The sequence below is a fragment of the Hypanus sabinus genome, chromosome 24 (genome assembly GCF_030144855.1).
Source record: "Hypanus sabinus isolate sHypSab1 chromosome 24, sHypSab1.hap1, whole genome shotgun sequence".
Taxonomy (NCBI): Eukaryota; Metazoa; Chordata; class Chondrichthyes; order Myliobatiformes; family Dasyatidae; genus Hypanus; species Hypanus sabinus.
This window is the reverse complement of record NC_082729.1, coordinates 30200984-30221123: the sequence shown is the minus strand read 5'-3', so window position 1 is coordinate 30221123 and position 20140 is coordinate 30200984. Positions and strand designations below refer to the sequence as shown.

Below are 20140 nucleotides of genomic sequence, written 5' to 3'. Positions count from 1 at the left end.
TGTACCAAACGATTTGGCCTCCAGAGTCGCCCGAGACAATTCTCAGCTAATGCTGAGGCTCTGTCCACAGCATAAGAAGGGTTGGGAACCCCCGACTTAAATATTCAGCATTTCATCGAAGACCCCTAACAAACTTCCACAGACGCTATGAAGGGCATTGTTAGTATTTTTCCCACAGTAGGGGAGTCTAAAACTAGACAACATAGATTTATTTAGGGCGGGAGGGGATTCATTTAAAGGGTCAATATGGGGCAACATAGAAGGCTATGGGTAACTCCAGGCAATTTCTAAAGTAAGTAGACGTTCAACACAGCATTGTGGGCCAAAGGGCCTGTATTGTGCTGTAGGTTTTCTATGTTTCTTAGATAAACCTCCTGAGCAGAAATTCCAAGCTGCAGGAACACAAGGTCAATTGAAAAGTACAGCATGGAAACAGGCCTTTTGGCCCATCTAGTCTGTGCTGAACCATTTAAACTGATCTACTCCCATCAGACACAGACCAGGACCACAGCACTCCATACCCCTACCAGCCATGCACCTATCCAGACATCCCTTAAGTGTTGAAATCAAGCTTGCATGCATCACTTGTTCCACTCACCACCCTGTGAGTAAGCTTCCCCTCATGTTCTCCTTTAGTTTTCACCTTTCACCCTTAACCAATGACCTCCAGTTGCAGTCTCACCCAACCTCAATGGAAAAAGCCTGCTTGCATTTACCCTATCTATACCCTCATAATTCTGTATACCCCAATCAAATCTCTCAATCTTGCATTCCAAGGAATAAAGTCCGAACCTATTCAACTCAGGTCCTCCAGACCTGGCAACATCCTTGAGGCACTATCTCAGAGGGGAGAGAGACATCATCTGGGCCATCCCCTCCTCAAAGTTATTGTCTCTCGACCACACAGCACATATACTGGGACAGTACGTGTTGGATCGTAACTATATTACCACAAGACCCCGAGTGGCGTGGTCTGAGGATTGACAGGATGCACAAAGTGTGATGTGTGTGTTTCTGTAAGACAGTCTAATGTCAAGTTGAGTTTACTGTCATGTAACTATGTACATGTATATCGTCAAACGAGACAACGTTTCTCTAAACCAGGGTGCAAAGCACCTTAGTACACATAACACACACGTAACTTACGCACAGGAAATTACGCACAGATAAAAAAGTAAATATAGTAAAGTACAGAACCAGTGACACTTTGAATGCGATGGGGCAGGGAGTTCAGAGCCCTGATGGCCTGAAAGCCGCTGTTCCCCATCCTGACCGTTCTTGTCCTTATGCATCGGAGCCTCCTGCCTGATGGTAGAAAGTCAAAGAGGATGCTGGACGCTGGGTGGGACCCTTGGAACACTGTGGGTCCTGTGTACACAGCGCTGCTGATAAACACCCTCAATGAATGGGAGGGAGGGAGGCTCACAGTCCCTCGTAGGGGCTACCGGTTCGAACATGTACCAGTTGGAGATGCAGCTATTAGAATGAAACAAGCAGGTGAATAAATGAGAAATAGTAGTAATTAAACGTGAAAAGTGAAGACATTTGTACAGGGTTTACGGGTGTGCAGGGTCACAGCCAGCCATCGGACAGCAGGTAAATGTGCTTGAAGGCCACATGGTTCAACGACAGCTCCCTCCCCGCGGCCGTCACGGTTCGACGACAGCTCCCTCCCCGCCGGCGTCACGGTTCGACGACAGCTCCCTCCCCGCCGACGTCACAGTTCGACGACAGTTCCCTCCCCGCCGACGTCACGGTTCGACGACAGCTCCCTCCCCGCCGGCGTCACGGTTCAAGGACAGCTCCCTCCCCGCCGATATCACGGTTCGACGACAGCTCCCTCCCCGCCGGCATCACGGTTCGACGACAGCTCCCTCCCCGCCGGCATCACGGTTCGACGACAGCTCCCTCCCCGCCGACGTCACGGTTCGACGACAGCTCCCTCCCCGCCGGCGTCACGGTTCGACGACAGCTCCCTCCCCGCCGGCGTCACGGTTCGACGACAGCTCCCTCCCCGCCGGCGTCACGGTTCGACGACAGCTCCCTCCCCGCCGACGTCACAGTTCGACGACAGCTCCCTCCCCGCCGACGTCACGGTTCGACGACAGCTCCCTCCCCGCCGGCGTCACGGTTCAACGACAGCTCCCTCCCCGCCGGCGTCACCGTTCAAGGACAGCTCCCTCCCCGCCGGCGTCACGGTTCGACGACAGCTCCCTCCCCGCCGGCATCACGGTTCGACGACAGCTCCCTCCCCACCGGCATCACGGTTCAACGACAGCTCCCTCCCCGCCGACGTCACGGTTCGACGACAGCTCCCTCCCCGCCGGCGTCACGGTTCGACGACAGCTCCCTCCCCGCCGACGTCACGGTTCGACGACAGCTCCCTCCCCGCCGGCGTCACGGTTCAAGGATAGCTCCCTCCCCGCCGATATCACGGTTCGACGACAGCTCCCTCCCCGCCGGCATCACGGTTCAACGACAGCTCCCTCCCCGCCGACGTCACGGTTCAACGACTGCTCCCTCCCCGCCGACGTCACGGTTCGACGACAGCTCCCTCCCCGCCGACGTCACGGTTCAACGACAGCTCCCTCCCCGCCGGCTTCACGGTTCGACGACAGCTCCCTTCCCCGCCGACTTCACGGTTCAACGACAGCTCCCTCCCCGCCGGCGTCACGGTTCAACGACAGCTCCCTCCCCGCCGACGTCACAGTTCAACGACAGCTCCCTCCCCACCGACGTCACGGTTCAACGACAGCTCCCTCCCCGCCGACGTCACGGTTCAACGACTGCTCCCTCCCCACTGACATCCAGCTCAGCACTTTCACAGAAACCTGTCCCATCCTCACAATCCCAACAGGCTCACAATCCGATTTACCATCACTGACGTGGCAGCGTTACAGGACAAGTCCGCTCTTCTGTCTTCCCTTCTACCTCGTGTTCTGTCTGCACTTGTCACTGCCTCAGTACAGCAGTCAACCCCACTCACCCATCATTCTCTCTCTTCCCCCCCCCCCCCCCCCCGCCCCATCAGGCAGGAACCTGAAACCACACTCCACCGGGCCTCTCCCCTGTTGTGTCAGGAATAACTACTGAAATTATTTTGTGCATTGCACTGTTCTGTTGCCACAAGAAAAAACTAATGTCATGGTGTATGATAAACCTGATTCTGATCTGGGACTCTACTGTGGACTGAGAGTGAGAGGGGGGCAGGGAGAGGGGAGGGAGTGGGATACATCAGAGAGACATTCTGTAATGATCAATAAACCAATAGTTTGGAATCAAATGACCTTGCCTGGTGTCTCAGGGCTGGGTGTGTCTGCACCCTCTCCACTCCATCCCACAGGCGCTCCATCCTCACCATTCTCAACGTCATTTGCTCCCAACAGATTTACAAACTTGTTCTCCGCTCCACGTTGACAATATACAGTATAGTGCAAAAGTCTTACGCACTATATAATTTTTTTCCCACACATACATACTCAAGAGTTTTGTACAATACTGTCGTAAGATCCCTGAACAGTTTTTTAGTACGAGAGAGACTCCTGACTTCACAATCTACCTGGTATTTCAGTGTTTACCTGCACTGCACCTCTGAAACAAAAACTAAAGTGCAAACTGTCTATGTCATCATATACTACCCTGAGATACACTTTCACAGTAGAACAAAATATAAAAGTCAATGAAAAACTACACACAAAGACTGGCAACGTCATCATCAGGTGCCACGCCCAGTTTGAGCTTCGACTGCCATGGCCCACACCCTCCTGTTTCGGGTCAAGTGGATCAATTCATTGGTATTCATTTCCAGTTCTCTGGCTGCTGTCTCCAACATCATTTGTCTGTGCCTTCATCTTGCTTTCTTCTCTTCAGTCTTTCCCATAATTACAGTGCATTCTAACTCCTCTTTCCTAATCCCACGTCCAATGAAGTCACGTTGCCTTTTCACGATCTCATACACCATTTCTATTTCTGCACTTGCTCTGTTCATGACATCCTTGTTAGATATTTGTTTCATCCATGATATTCTTGGCATCCTCTTCTGCTGCTTCAATTCGTTTCCTCATTGTCCACCATTCTGAGCCATATCACATAACTGGATAAACGTAACATTTTGGTACTCCAAGGCAGGCTGTCACACCTCTGAGGCATGAGGCAAGATGTGCAGAAGACAAAATACAAACACAAAAATGATAATAAAGTAAATGAATAATAGTAAGAACAGGTAGATAATTGAGAACATGAACTATAGAGTCCATTAAGTTGACACCCGTTGCCATGAAGTGCTTTGAGAGACTTGTGCTCTCACACATTAGGGCCATAATCCCACCTGATCTGGACAAACACCAGTTTGCCTACCGGGGCAACCGCTCCACAGAGGACGCAATCACAACATTAACACGGTCATCCCCCATAAACTGGTCAGCAAACTGAACACTCTCGGCTTGGTTCCCCCCTGTGCTCGTGGGTCATGGACTTTCTCACAGACCGACCACAGCAAGTCGGAGTTGATAAGCACAACTCCACCACCCTCATCTGAAAAACAGGCACCCTGCCAGGCTGGGTGCTGAGCCCTATGCTCCACACACTCTTCACACACGACTGCACCCTCACCTACACCTCCAACTCCATATTTAAATTTGCGGATGATACCACTGTGGTTGGCCTGATCTCGGACGAGGATGAAACGGCCAACAGGCTCGAGGTGGATCTTCTGACGGAGTGATGTAAGGACAACGACCTGGTCCTCAACACTTCTAATACAAAAGAGATGATCATTGACTTCAGGAGATTACAGGATAGAGTACACGCCCCCCCCCTCCATTTTCATGGAGAGATAGTGGAAAGTGTGGAAAACCTAAAGTTCCTTGGAGTTACATTGTCAAAAACAGCTGACATGGACTACCAACACCTCAATCGATGCTTGTGTTATGAGTGATGAACAGACCTGATGGACAATGGGGTACAGAGTTAACCATCCCCCCCAAGAAACACGAACTATTACTATTGCTATGCTGACCATGAGAAAGAGAGATGGAAAAACAAGCAAGAACATTGGCGACAGATGATAGAGAGGGGGAAATTGCTGATTAACCGTACTGTGACTCTTTTTTGAATTATTTACTGTTTCGCTGCAAGGACAATAATTTGCTCATAAACATTCCTCAGTGGACTGAAGGAGTGGCCTTATTTGATGGACACAGTCATTCAGGAGCGATGGATAGCTGAGTCCCTGTGAGTAGGGATAAAAGGCAGGTTTGGAGAGACACCCTCCAGACACGCCAGTGGGCACTGATTGAGTGTTGAAACCCATAAGAAAGGTAGGGGCTTCGAAGACCGAACCAGGAGGTCGGTCGTTAAGGCTATCAGTGTTAAAGCAGGGCCGGTTGGGACTTGTGTGTGTGTCCACTCATGCCAGAGTGACGAGTCCACAACAGAAGAACGGAGAGGTCATAACTGAATGACCACACCGATATGATGGATTAAGAAAGCAAAGGAAGGTTTGCCTGACTGTAGCTGTTACATCTCGCTCGCTCGCTCTCGCTCTCCAACGATTACAATACAACAACTATATCTACATCAGCACTCATGAACTGAACTCTATGACAATTTATTTACCCCTAGACATCGATAGAGCTTGTTTATTATTGATTATTATTATTCTTACATTTTAGGTTTATTACTGCTAACTGGTTTTATATGTTTATTTGCATTATTGATATGGTTTTGCTTATTTTTATTAATAAACACCTTTAGTATCGTACCACCAGACTCCAATGAATTCTTCTTTCTCTGCTGGTTAGAAACCCAGTTACGGGGTACATAACACTTGTAAAAAAAAGACTCTTCTTCCTCAGAAAGCTGAAACAGGCCAAACTCCCACAACAGCTGTTGCTTAACGTCTGCAGGAGCACAATTGAAACTATCCTGACCAACAGTGCCACAGTGTGGTAGTCTAGCTGCACAGCCCCTGAGCGACAAGACCTGCATCGCGTGGTGAAGGCGGCCCAGCGAATTGTCGCGATGGAGCTCCCAGGACTGGACACCATCTATTCCAGCAGACTCAGGAGGAAAGCAATCAGCACAACCAGAGACACCACACACCCCGGCCATTCCCTGTCTGACCCGCTGCCGTCCAGCAAAAGGTTCAGGACACTAAAAGCCAGAACAAATAGACTGAGGAACAGCTTCTACCCCAGAGCTGTGGCCTCCATCATACCATTCCCACAGAACAATGACTGAAACTGTGAGCACACACAAGGACTCAAAATACTTGCACTAACGGCACTTTGTGCATTACTGTGATATTCTGGTGCTGCTGCAACTTATTTTCTGCTACTTATCTATTTAATACTGTTTTTCTATCATTGTCTTGTTTTTATCTACCACTTTATTTAATTTGCCTGAGAGGAAGCCAAACGGGGTTTCATTGTGTCTATGTACAATGACAATAAAGATCATTCATTCATTCAAGGTGAGTCTCGAGGCTGTGGGATCAGTTCAGTGTCGAGGTGAGTGGAATTGGTTCAGGAGACTGATGGATGAGGGGTAATAACTGATTCTGGTGGTGTGGGACCTGAGGCTCCTGTTCCTCAGTGCAAAGAGAGCAAGGCCTGGGTGGTGGGGGTCCCTGACGATGGATGCTGCCTTCATGTGACAGCACTCCTTTTCTCTGTAGCTGTAACACTTTATTCTGCATTGTTATTGATGGCTCAGCTCTCTGTTGTAAGGAACTGACTAGACAAGTGGTACACAGGACAAATCCTTGACGGTGCATGGGGCAATAATAATCCAATTTACCTCAGCAGAGCAGAGCGTGACAGCTCCAGGGAAAATGCAAACTGCAAGGTCATGACGAGGTAGATTATGAGGTTAAGAATCCATCACATTGTATGATAATCTTAAAGCAGCAGGACAGAAGCTGTCGCTTTATACAGTCGGCCCTCCTTATCCGCGGACTCTGCATGCGTGGATTCAACCAACCGCGGATCAGGAAAACCCGGAAGTGCTCTTCCAGCCCTCGTTGTTTGAGCATGCACAGACTATTTTTTTCCTTCTAATTATTCCCTAAACAATACGTATACCAACTATTTACATAGCATTTACATTGTATTAGGTATTATATGTAATCTACAGATGATTTAAAAGTACAGGCAGTTCCCGGGTTATGAAGGAGATCCGTTCCTGAGTCCGTCTTTAAGTCAGATTTGAGGTACATCCGGTATTATTTAGCGTCAGTTAGTCAAATGTTTTTCTTGGTAAATAGTACATATTTTACCTTTCTATGCACTTAAGAAACATATGTATTTCAATAATCAAACCACTGCGTTGCTTAGTAATAATTGTAGCTTTCATCGGGGCAGTGTCTTTCACATGCTCCGTTAAAATTGTTCCGATCGTTGACCGACTGTAGCCTAACGCTTTTCCAGTGACCGATGGTGTTTCACCTCTTTCCGATCGCTTTATCACTTCCACTTTATTTTCAATCATGATCATGATTATTTTTGTGACAGAAACACTGCGGATTCAGAGCTACGCCGGGTCCTAAAGACCACCGCACGGAGGTACATTAAATGGGGCTCCACTGGGTCCACCACATTGAGACAGGTTAAATAAGGGACTTGAGCATCCGCGAATTTTGGTATCCACGGGGGGGTCCTGGAACCAATCATCCGCGGATAAGGAGGGCCGACTGCATGCCACTTTCTTAAACTGATAGGGTATGTTAATGGCAGGATTCGCAGCAGTGTTGAGGAACAGAGGGATCTTACTATCCACGCCCAGAGATCCATCAAGGCTGAGGAGGAGCACGGTGAGGTAATGTTGCAGTTCTATAAAACTCTGGCTGGACCATCCTCGGAGTATTAAGTTCAGTGTTGGCTGCTTGATCTCATTATAGGAAGGATGTGGAAGCTTGCAAGAGGGTAGAGAGGACCTACCAAGAAGCTGCCTGAAATGGAGGAAAGGTTGAGTGCGCTTTGGCTTTTCTCTTTGAAGTGAAGGAGGACGAGAGGTGACTTAATAAAGATGACGTCAAGTGGGTAGCCTCTAGAGTGAAAATGGCTAAAACATGGGGAATCATTTTAAGGTGATTGGAGGTGATTGATATGGGGGGAGGGGGATGTCAGTGGCTGAATTTTTATGTAGAGTAGAGAGTGTCTGGGCAGTGGTGGAGGCAATACCGTGAATACATTTAAGGGCTTTGAGTTACTGTCAGCTTGAACTGGTTGGCCATTCTCCTCTGACCTCTCTCGTTAACAAGGCATTTTCACCCACAGAACTGCTTCAAGGTTTTTATTGGACCATGGTAAATGTGAGAACAGAGAAGCAGATGGATGATAGAACACTGGAGGGCTATGTAGGAGGGAAGGGTTAGATTGATCTTGGAGCAGGTTAAAAGGTTGGTAGAACATCGTGGGTCAGAGGGCCTGTATTGTGCTAAGGTCTAATCCTCCTCCGCTCCAGGGACAACAGACCCAGTCTCTACGTAAAATGGAAACTCTCCTTCCCAGGCAATGTCCTCGTGAATCTTCTCCAGGGCAGTCACATCAGACAGAAGATGCAAAAGCCGAAAGCACAATCTACAAGACTCAAGAACAACTCACATCTTGGATATCTTCTGTCTGAGACCATTTTATGGTCCCTGCGACAAATAAGATGGACTCTGACCTCACAATCAACCTCAACGTGGCCCTCGCACCTTGCACTCCCTCTGTAACTGTACTTTTATCTGCATTGTTATTGTTTAGCTTATTCCAATGTGATCTGTACGAACAGTCTGCTTTTCACTGTACATCTGATAACAAAATAATTCAGCTGTTCTGTGAGTCTACCTGAAAAACCTTAACACTCTCTCAGAACTTGTACTAGTGTGATTATGTTTAATTTGCTGTGTGAAGTCTATACTCAGCGGCCACTTTTATTTGGTACACCTGTACATTAATGCAAATATCTAATCAGCCAATCACGTGGCAGCAAGTCAATGCATCAAAGCATGCAGACAAGGTCAAGACGTTCAGTTGTTGTTCAGACCAAACATCAGAACGGGGAAGAAATGTGATTGAAGTGACTTTCACTATGGAATGATTCTTGGTGCCAGACGGGGTGCTTTGAGTATCTCAGAAACTGCTGATCTCCTGGGATTTTCACACACAACAGTCTCAGGAGTTTGCAGAGAATGAGTGGCAGTTCTGTGGGTGAAAATGTTAATGAGGAGAAGAATCAGAGGAGAATGGCCAGACCGGCTTAAGCTGTCAGGAAGGTGACAGTAAACGAAATAACCACCCGTTACTGGGCCAGAGGAGCAGGGTTAGACCTCATCCATTTCCCTGGGTGGAGAAGAGCAATTTCTGAAAGCACAACACGTTGAACCTCGAAACGGGTGGGCTACAGCAATGGGAGGCCACTGCTGTGCATACTAAAGTTTATATTAATGTAATCTATGTTTGTGATTAGTGAGATGCTAATTTTCGTGGCATTCAAGCCCAGGACAACAAACTTAACTTGAGATAAACAGGGACGATCAAGGGTGAAGGGGACCCGGCATAGAAGAAGAGACGAGGCCTGGCACAGATCAGCCAAGATGTCGTAGGGGTGTGGGACAAGTCCAGAGGGTTGAGTGATCTGCTCCTATGCAGAATTTGTCAGCCAGCAATTCTTGGCTGAGGCGAGGTCCAAAGGTTAAGTGATGATGCAACTGAATCGTTCAGTGACATTTCCTGCAGATATCTCTCATGGTCTGGTATGGCAATTCAACTGACCAGGAACGTTAGAATCTCCAGAGTAGTGGACTGAGCCCAACAGATCACGGGCACATCCCTCCCCCATTGCTCATTGCTACAGGAAGGCAACATCCACCAAAGATCCCCACCATCCAGGCCACGCCATCTTCTCGCAGCTCCCATCAGGCAGAGGGTACAGAAGCCTGAAGTCCCATCCCACCAGGTTCAGGAACCGCTACTTCCCTTCACCATTTCGTTCTGGAACCAACCTTAATGCCCCCTCAGTTCAGGAACACCGTGAACACTTTGCACCACAATGGACAAGTATTTTTGTTCCATTCGTGTTCTTTCTTGTTTAGTTCATATTTGCAAGGAACCACATTGATTTACGGACACCATAAGACTAAAAGACATCGGAGCAGAATTAGGCCATTCGATTCGATTCTGCCCCGCCATTTCATCATGGCTAATCCAGTTTTCCTCACAGCCCCAATATCCTCCCTTGTCCCCATATCGCCAATAAAGAATCTATCAACCTCTGCCTTAAATGTGTATAAAGCTCAACACATCACAAAGCACTCTGTCCAGTATAGGGGACAGCACGGTAATGTAAGCGGCCAGCACAACGCTCTACGGTACAGCTGAGAGGGTTCAATTCCCTCTTCCTGCAGGCAAAAGCTACGGAAGCCTGAGAGCACGTCCCAGCAGGCTGAAAGGCAGCTTCGACCCCGCTGGTATCAGACTACTGAGCGGTTTCGTAGTATAAGATGGACTCCTGACCTCACAATCCACCTTATTGTCAGCCTGCCCTGCCCTTTCTCTGTAACTGTACTGTCATTGCTTCCTGTTGTTCTACTGCAGTACTTTGTTGTAATGAAATTAATCTGTACAAACATCATGTAAAGATTTGCACTGTACATACAACAACAAAGGAAATTACCAAATTAACTATCCCCTTCCCCCCCTCATCTATTACCTGCCAACTTGTACTCCTCCCCTCCTCCTGCCGGTTTCCTCTGCAATCCTGACAGAATGTCAACACTTACTCCCCTCTGTAGAGGCTGAGCTCCTCCAGTGTTTTGTGTGCATTGCTCGAGATTCCCAGCATCTCTGTTGTCTCAACTGTGATGAATTAATCTGCACGATCCACACACAGAGGCCAAAAGCACAGAAACAGGCCCTTTGGACCAGCTCATCCGAGTTGTCCGAGGCAGCCTCACGTACCTAAACCCCTCAGACACACCATAACTGTACACTCAGCAACCACTTTATTAGGTACACTGCTCATTCGTTGAAGAATCTAATCAACCAATCACGTGGCAGCATCCCAATGCGTAAAAACACACAGGCACGGTCACTGTTCAGACCAAACACCAGAAAGGGGAAGAAACGTGATCCGAGTGACTTTGACTGGGGAATGATTGCTGGTGCCAGATGGGGTGGTTTGAGTATCTCAGAAACTGCTGATCTGGGGATTTTTTTTACGCACAACAGTCTCCAGAGCAGGGGTTCCCCGCCTAGGGTCCGTGGCATCGAAAGGTTGGGAACCCATCCTCTAGGGTTTACAGAGAATGGTGCAATACAAAAGGCAGCCAGTGAGCAACAGTTCCGTGGGTGAAAACATCTTAATGAGAGGTCAGAGGAGAGAATGGCCAACCTGGTTCAAGCTGACAGGAACTCAAATAACCACACGTTACAACAGGGGTGTGCAGAAGAGCATCTCTGAACGCACAAGACCTCGAACCTTGAAGTGGATGGGCTACAGCAGCAGAAGACCATGAACATACACTCAGTGGCCATTTTATTAGGTACAGATCATACCTACCTCAACCATTTTAACTAGGGGATTGTATCATACACTCACAGGGCTCTAGTACAGCTGACAATAAAGTTCAAAGTAAATTTATCTATCAAAGTGCATATATATAAAACCCACTTTCTTGCGAGCATACTTAGTAAATCCAAGAATCAATGAAAGACTGCGCCTAACACGGCTGACAAACAACCAGAGTGCAAAAGACAATAAACTGTGCAAATACAAAGAAAATAAAGAGATAATAATAAATAAATAAGCAGTAGATATGGAGAGCATGAGATGAAGAGTCCTTAGATGAGTCCGAGGTTTGTGGGAACATTCAATGACTGGGCAAGTGAAGTTGAGTAAAGTTTTGCTGCCAGTTCATGAGCCTAATGGTTGAGGGGTAGTAACTATTCCTGAGGCCGAGTACCTTGTTCCTGATGGTGGCAGCAAGAAGAGAGCATGCCCTGGATGGTGTGGAGGGCTGGGGGTCTCCTCTGGTGGAGTCTGCTTTCCTCGCAGATGTGCTCAGTGGAGGGAAGGGCTTTCCCTGCGATGAACTGGGCTGTTTTTGGAGGACATGGATGTTTCCGTACCAGGCTGTCAATACACTCTCCACATGTCAAAGTTTTAGATGCCATGCCAAATCTTCACAAATTTCTGAGGAAGTAGAGGCACTGCTGTGCTTTCTTCGCAACTACAAATAGCAACCAATTTAGCAATCTATCTGTGATCGTATCTCAGTTTTAATTAACTACCCCCTCCCTCATGCTGATGGGCCACCGGTCCTGGTCTCATCCTATCTCAAGAGTTCCTTTGGATTCTCCCTCGACAGTCTGGTCTGGGCCCACCCAACAGCCTTGCCCAGGGCTCACATTTTTCATAATGGCACTGCATCTTCGCTCAGCAACCGCGGGCCAAGGCTACAAGAAGCCTACATTCACCCCCTACAGTCCTGCGTTTGAGGGACTGCGTTCACCCCCCACAGTCCCACGTTAAGGATTGTGTTTCCCCCAACTGTAATGCTTTGGGGCTGTGGTATTTTTCCAACATTCCTGTATTTGGGATTAACAATGGGGCGAGGGGGAGGGAGTGGCAGGGAGAGGGGGGAGGGGGAGAGGGGGGAGAAGGGGCAGAGGAGAGGGGAGAGGGGATGGGGAGAGGGGAGGGGAGGGGAGGAGAGAGGGAGGAGAGAGGGAGGAGAGAGGGGGGAGGAGAGGGGGAGGAGAGAGGGGGGAGGAGAGGGGGAGGAGAGAGGGGGGAGGAGAGGGGGAGGAGAGAGGGGGGAGGAGAGGGGGAGGAGAGAGGGGGGAGGAGAGGGGGAGGAGAGAGGGGGGAGGAGAGGGGGAGGAGAGAGGGGGGAGGAGAGGGGGAGGAGAGAGGGGGGAGGAGAGAGGGGGGAGGGAGGGGGAGGGAGGGGGAGGGAGGGGGAGGGAGGGGGAGGGAGGGGGGAGGGGGGAGGGAGGGGGGAGGGGGGAGGGGGAGGGGGGAGGGGGAGGGGGAGGGAGGGGGAGGGGGGAGGGGGAGGGAGGGGGAGGGGGGAGGGGGAGGGAGGGAGGGGGAGGGGGAGGGGGGAGGGAGGGAGGGGGAGGGGGAGGGGGAGGGGGAGGGGGGAGGGGGGAGGGGAGAGAGGGGGGAGGAGAGAGGGGGAGGAGAGAGGGGGAGGAGAGAGGGGGAGGAGGGAGGGAGGGGGAGAGAGGGGGAGGAGAGAGGGGGAGGAGGGAGGGAGGGGGAGAGAGGGGGAGGAGAGAGGGGGAGGGAGGGGGAGGGAGGGGGAGGGAGGGAGGGGGAAGAGGGAGGGGGAGGGGGGGAGGGAGGGGGAGGGGGGGAGGGGGAGGGAGGGGGAGGGAGGGAGGGGGAAGAGGGAGGGGGAGGGGGGGAGGGAGGGGGAGGGGGGAGGGGGAGGGAGGGGGAGGGGGGAGGAGGGAGGGAGGGGGAGGAGGGAGGGAGGGGGAGGGAGGAGGGAGGGAGGAGGGAGGGAGGGGGAGGGAGGAGGGAGGGGGAGGGAGGAGGGAGGGAGGAGGGAGGGAGGAGGGAGGGAGGGGGAGGGAGGAGGGAGGGAGGGGGGAGGGAGGAGGGAGGGAGGGGGAGGGAGGAGGGAGGGAGGAGGGAGGGAGGAGGGAGGGAGGGAGGGGGAGGGAGGGGGAGGGGAGAGAGGCGGAGGGGGAGGGGAGAGAGGGGGAGGGGAGAGAGGGGAGGGGAGGGGAAAGAGGGGGAGGGGAGGGGAAAGAGGGGGAGGGGAGGGGAAAGAGGGGGAGGGGAGGGGAAAGAGGGGGAGGGAAGGGGAAGGGGAGAGAAGGGGAAGGGGAGAGAAGGGGAGGGGGAGAGAAGGGGAGGGGAGAGAAGGGGAGGGGGAGAGAAGGGGAGGGGAAGGGGAGAGAAGGGGAGGGGAAGGGAGAGAAGGGGAGGGAAGGGGAGAGAGGGAAGGGGAGAGAGGGGAGGGGAAGGGGAGAGAGGGGAGGGGAGGGGAAGGGGAGAGAGGGGAGGGGAAGGGGAGAGAGGGGAGGGGAGGGGAAGGGGAGAGAAGGGAGGGGAAGGGGAGAGAGGGGAGGGGAGGGGAAGGGGAGAGAAGGGAGGGGAAGGGGAGAGAGGAGAGGGGAGGGGAGGGGAAGGGGAGAGAGGGGAGGGGAGGGGAAGGGGAGAGAGGGGAGGGGAGGAGAGGGGGAGGGAGAGGGAGAGGGAGAGGGGGAGGGGGGAGGGGGAGGGGGAGGGAGGGGGAGGGGAGGGGGAGGGGGAGGGGGAGGGGGAGGGGAGGGGAGGGGAGAGAAGGGGAGAGAAGGGGAGAGAAGGGGAGGGGAAGGGGAGGGGAAGGGGAGAGAAGGGGAGAGAAGGGGAGGGGAAGGGGAGAGAAGGGGAGGGGAAGGGGAGAGAAGGGAGGGGAAGGGGAGAGAAGGGAGGGGAAGGGGAGAGAGGGGAGGGGAAGGGGAGAGAGGGAGGGGAGGGGAAGGGGAGAGAGGGGAGGGGAGGGGAAGGGGAGAGAGGGGAGGGGAGGGGAAGGGGAGAGAGGGGAGGGGAGGGGAAGGGGAGAGAGGGGAGGGGAAGGGGAGAGAGGGGAGGGGAGGGGAAGGGGAGAGAGGGGAGGGGAGGGGAAGGGGAGAGAGGGGAGGGGAGGGGGGGAGAGAGGGGAGGGGAGGGGGGGAGAGAGGGGAGGGGAGGGGAAGAGGAGAGAGGGGAGGGGAGGGGAAGGGGAGAGAGGGGAGGGGAGGGAAGGGGAGAGAGGGGAGGGGAGGGGAGGGGAGGAGAGGGGGAGGGGAGGGGAGGAGAGGGGAGAGGGGGAGGGGAGGGGAGGAGAGGGGGAGGGGGAGGGGAGGAGAGGGGGAGGGGGAGGGGAGGAGAGGGGAGGGGGAGGGGGAGGGGGAGGGGGGAGGGGGAGGGGGGAGGGGGAGGGGGAGGGGGGGAGGGGAGGGGGAGGGGGAGGGGGGGAGGGGGGAGGGGAGGGGGAGGGGGAGGGAGGGGAGGGGGAGGGAGGGGGAGGGGAGGGGGAGGGAAGGGGAGGGGAGGGGGAGGGAGGGGAGGGGAGGAGAGTTGGAGGGGAGGGGAGGAGAGTTGGAGGGGAGGGGAGAGGGGGAGGGGAGGAGAGAGGGGGAGGGAGAAATGAGGTGGGGAGGGGGCGAAGGAGAGGTGAGGGGAGGGGGCGAAGGAGAGGTGAGGGGAGGGGGCGAAGGAGAGGTGAGGGGCGGCGAGGGAAGAGGTGAGGTGGGGTTCAGGAAAGGTGGGAGGGAGCTGGAGAGAGTGTGACGGAAAGGTGGGTAGAAAGGTTATTTTGGAGGCGTCCGGTAGGTACAAAAGGCCCAGATCGCCCGGTTCTGCCTCCCCACCCGCCAGACCCATCTCAGGGCCCAGACAGCAGAGATCGACAGAAGCAGGGAGGTGGGGTAAGAACCCATTGGCCGCTAATTGGCACAATATCCCGGGCTCCCCGCGAACCGTTACCTTGATGATGCGCCGCGGCAGCCCCGCCATGTCGAGCCGACTCACTGAAGCAGACGGTCTGCAGCCCGGGCCCAAGGCGACAACAGCGCCATGGCCAGTGGGAGGACCGAACTGCCAGCCCCGGGAGGACCGCAAGCAGCGCCCCGAGTGGCGGGCCGACCACACTGCGCCCACGGGAGGACCGCACTGCAGCGCCGGGAGGGGAGGGTTGGCAGCGCTATGGTTGTGGGAGGACCGAACTGCGGCCCCAGGAGGACTGCACTGCAGCACCGGTAGGACGGCAGCGGCGTCATCGGTGGCGGGAGGACCGAACTGCAACCACGGGAGGACGCAGAGGCTGCCCTGGGTTTGCGGTGACTGGGGCATCTGATAGTGGGAGGAGAGCATTAGCTGTACAAGGTACCACAATCAAGAAATTTAAACCTGTGGACCTTCTTTTGCATTTGGGGATAATTTATCAGAATCAGGTTTAATATCACCAGCATATGACATGCAATTTATTGTTTTTGTAAACTTACTGAGAATTACTGTAAGTTAAATTAGCTAATTTAAACAATTAGTGCAAAAGGGTGGTGAGGTAGTGTTTATTGTCCATTCAGAAACCGGATGACAGAGGGGAAGAAGCACACTGAGTGTGTGCCTTCAGGTTTCTGTATCTCCTTCCTGATGGTAGCATTGAGAAGAGGTGATGGAGGTATTTAATGATGGGTGCCATCTGTTGAGGCAGTGCTGTGCCCATGGTGGAGCAGACTGAGTTTACAACTTTCTTATAATGTTAGAGACAACCAATAATCGTGAATGAAACATTAATTTGTGAACGCTGCTTGTAAGATATCATTGCTTTCAATGGACCCGTGCATCTGACAATAAACTTGACTTTGTTTTAAACGTAGTATCAATGTAAATGAGTGTTTCAAGGATGGCGGTAACTCGGTGTGTCGAAAGACTTGTGAATGCATCTGCAATTTTATTTTTTTAATTTCAGATTCCCAGGATAACCTGTGATTGGGTTAAACAAACGCCTAAACGCAACCTGTTTCGATACAGCGCCAAATCCCGGGTGCAGCGGCACCTGCCGGTCGGAGGCCACTGGCTCAGCCGCGCACAGCGGCACCTGGTGGCTGGAAGACCGAACGTCCGGTGCTGCAAGAACCCAGCGGGTTGAGCAGCCTCTGTGGGATGAGAGCGATTGTTCTCGGGGCGGGTTTGGGAGGGGGTATGAACACTGCAGTTAGCAATTCCTTTCCAAACACGAACAAAGAGATCTGCACATGTTGAAAATCAGAGTAACACACAATAGACAGACATACTCTATTGATCCCGAGGGAAATTGGGTTTTGATACAGCTGCGCCAACCAGGAATAGTGTGGAAATAGAGCAATATAAAACCATAAGTAATTAAATAATAATACGTTAATCACGCCAAGTGAAAATAAGTCCAGGACCAGTCTATTGGCTCAGGGTGTCTGACACTCTGAGGAGGAGTTGTAAAGTTTGATGGCGCAGGCGGGAATGACTTCCTATGATGCTCAGTGTTACATCTCGGTGGAATGAGTCTCTGGCTGAATGTAGTCCTGTGCCTAACCAGTACATTATGGAGTGGATGGAAGTCATTGTCCAAGATGGCATGCAACTTGGACAGCATCCTCTTTTCAGACATCACCGTCAGAGAGTCCAGTTCCCCCCCCACAACATCGCTGGCCTTACGAATGAGTTTGCTGATTCTGTCGGTGTCTGCTACCCTCAGCCTGCTGCCCCAGCACACAACAGCAATCATGATAGCACTGGCCACCACAGCCTCGTAGAACATCCTCAGTATCGTCCGGCAGATGTTAAAGGACCTCAGTCTCCTCAGGAAATAGAGACGGCTCTGACCCTTCTTGTAGACAGCCTCAGTGTTCTTTGACCAGTCCAGTTTATTGTCAATTCATATCCCCAGGTATTTGTAATCCTCCACTATGTCCACACTGACCCCTTGGATGGGAACAGGGGTCACAGGTGCCTTAACCCTCCTCATGCCCACCACCAGCTCCTGTCTTTTTCACATTAAGCTGCAGATGATTCTGCTCGCACCATGTGACAAAGTTTCCCACCGTAGCCCTGTACTCAGCCTCATCTCCCCTGTTGATGCATCCAAGTATGGCAGAGTCATCAGAAAACTTCTGAAGATAGCAAGACTCTGTGCAGTGGCTGAAGTCCGAGGTGTAGATGGTGAAGAGGAAGGGAGACAGGACAGTCCCCTGTGGAGCCCCAGTACTCCACATACACAATGCTGGAGGACCTCAGGAGGTCGGGCAGCATCTATGTCGACGTTTCAGGCAAGAAATTAGTCTCAGGGTGATATATAATGCTCTGAAACTCTATATGGCCAGCTGACTGACGTGCTGGTGGATGTATTCAACATCTCTCTCAAACAGTCCCTTGTCCCCTCGGTTTTCAGGGTGTTAACAATCAGCCATTATGTGCTTTGTGCACTTGCCCATGGAGTTTGCCTGCTGGACCCTTTCCAGTTGGCTTATTGCTGGAATTGTTCCACCGACAATGCCTCCAATCCGTCCTGTTTCACCTGGCAAACAGGCTCTCATCTGCCAGGCTGCAGTTTATCAAACCCGTTTAACTCCATCATAGCCCAGGAACTAGTGGGGAAACTGTCGTCGCACCTCCCTCTGCCTCTGGGTCCCGGACTTCTTCAGATTCTGTTTATTGTCATTTAGAAACCACAAATGCAATGCAGTTAAAAAAATGAGACAACGTTCCTCCGGAATGATATCACAAAAGCACGCGACAAAACAGACTACAGCAGAAAATCCACGTAACGTTTGGCAATCCCCAGTCCACAGTCCGGAGAGGCTGCTGCGTATTAATATCGCGCAACCGTCTAGCGCGTTCCCCGGAAAGGAGCTCCAATCCCACCAGACAAACAAGACCAAAAAGTAGAGCTACAAGACCTGCACAAAACCACAAAGTTACAACATATAGTTACAACAGTGCAAACAATAGCATAATTGATTAAAAAAACAGACCATGGGCACAGTAAAAATAGTCCAAAGATGTTAAAGGACTATAAGTTTGAAAGAAATCACCACACAGTTTCCACAAGTCCCCAGGGTCCCGACAGACTCGCCATCCCACGCCGGCGGCAGAGGGGAATACCCCCTCTATGGACTTCCATGGCGCCGCCCGACTCAGCCTCGCGGACGCAGCACACAGCGACCTGACCGCAGCGGACTCTGAGTCCATCGAACCTCTGAGTCTCTGACCATCCCCTCCGGCACAGCTTCTCCGAGCACCATCCTCTGCCGAGGGTACTAAGACGGCCCCGCCAACGGCCACCGGGAACGCGACCCCGAGGACCGGGGGCCTGTTCTTCTCAGCAGAGACCCGGACCTCACAGCAGCAACGAAGAAGGTCTTCCTGGAGATTTTCCAATGTTTCTCCATGCTCCCACGTCCGTTTTCAATCGACTATGATTGCACACGGCACCCCGCTTCACAAATAGCAGATAATCGGCTCCAGAGTGGCCGCTGCAAGCTGCGTCGCGCCGCCATCTTGGAACATACTTTCTTAACAGAAAGGCCGCGGTCAGTCCATGTGGGCTGCAGCATCCCTCGTCCCGTTATGCCAAGCACTGCTGCTCCTCGGGACCGTGTGCTCGACCGCGCCGCGGGGTCCAGGTTTGCGGATGACACAACGGTGGTTGGCCTCCTCGGCAGCGGAGCGGCCCGTGTGAGAACAATCTGAGCGTGGAGTGTGGGCTCCATGAAAGAGAAGCCCAGGGAACGCGCACGCTGGTCTCCGCTGAGCGCTCAGCACCGGAAAGGCTGAGCCCGTCCAAGTTCCTGAGTATCAAAATCTCTGAAGATCTTTCCACGGCTCAACGTATCAATGCAATTATAAACAAGGTATGACAGTGGCTGTATTTCATTAGGGGTCTGAGGAGACTGAGAACATAGAAATCTACAGCACATCACAGGCCCTTCGGCGCACAATGTTGTACCGAGCATGTAACCTATTTTAGAAACTGCCTAGAATTTCCCTAACGTATAGCCCTCTATTTTACTAAGCTCCATGTACCTCTCTAAGAGGCTGTTAAAAACCCTCCAGCTTGTATCCACCTCCAGCAGTGCATTCCACGCACCCACCACACTCTCTGTGTAAAACTTACCCCTGACATCCCCTCAGTACCTACTTCCAAGCCCCTTAACACTATGCCTCCTCGTGTAAGCCATTTCAGCCCTGGGCAAAAGCGTCTGACTATTCACACAGTCAATGCATCTCATTATCTTGTACCTCTGTCAGGTCACCTCTCATCCTCCGTCGCTCCAAGGAGAAAAGGCCGAGTTCACTCAACCTATTCTCAGACAGCATGCTCACCAATCCAGGCAACGTCCTTGTAAATCTCCTCTGCACTCTCTCTATAGTATCCTTCCTGTAGTGAGGTGACCAGAACTGAACGCAGTACTCCAAGCGGGGTCTGATCAAAGTCTTAAATAGCTTTAATATTACCTCACAGCTCTTGAACACAATCTCATGGTTGATGAATGGTAACACACGCCTTCGTAACAACATCATCAACCTGCGCAGCAGCTTTGAGTGTCCTGTGGACTCGGACCCCAAGATCCCGCTGATCCTCCACACTGCCCAGAGTCTTACCATTAATATTTTATTCTGTCTTCAAATTTGACCTACC

General features: G+C 52.2%; 1 protein-coding gene across 1 annotated transcript in view; it reads right to left on the bottom strand.

Annotated features, from left to right (window-relative positions):
- LOC132380609 (ubiquitin-conjugating enzyme E2 N) overlaps positions 1-15569 on the bottom strand; it is a 57067-nt gene extending 41498 nt beyond the window's left edge. Inside the window, exon 1 of the mRNA XM_059949538.1 lies at positions 15451-15569. Within this exon, the coding sequence (XP_059805521.1) occupies positions 15451-15480 (30 nt within the window). The 5' untranslated portion in view covers positions 15481-15569. The remainder of the gene's footprint in view (positions 1-15450) is intronic.
- Positions 15570-20140: the final 4571 nt, after the last annotated feature.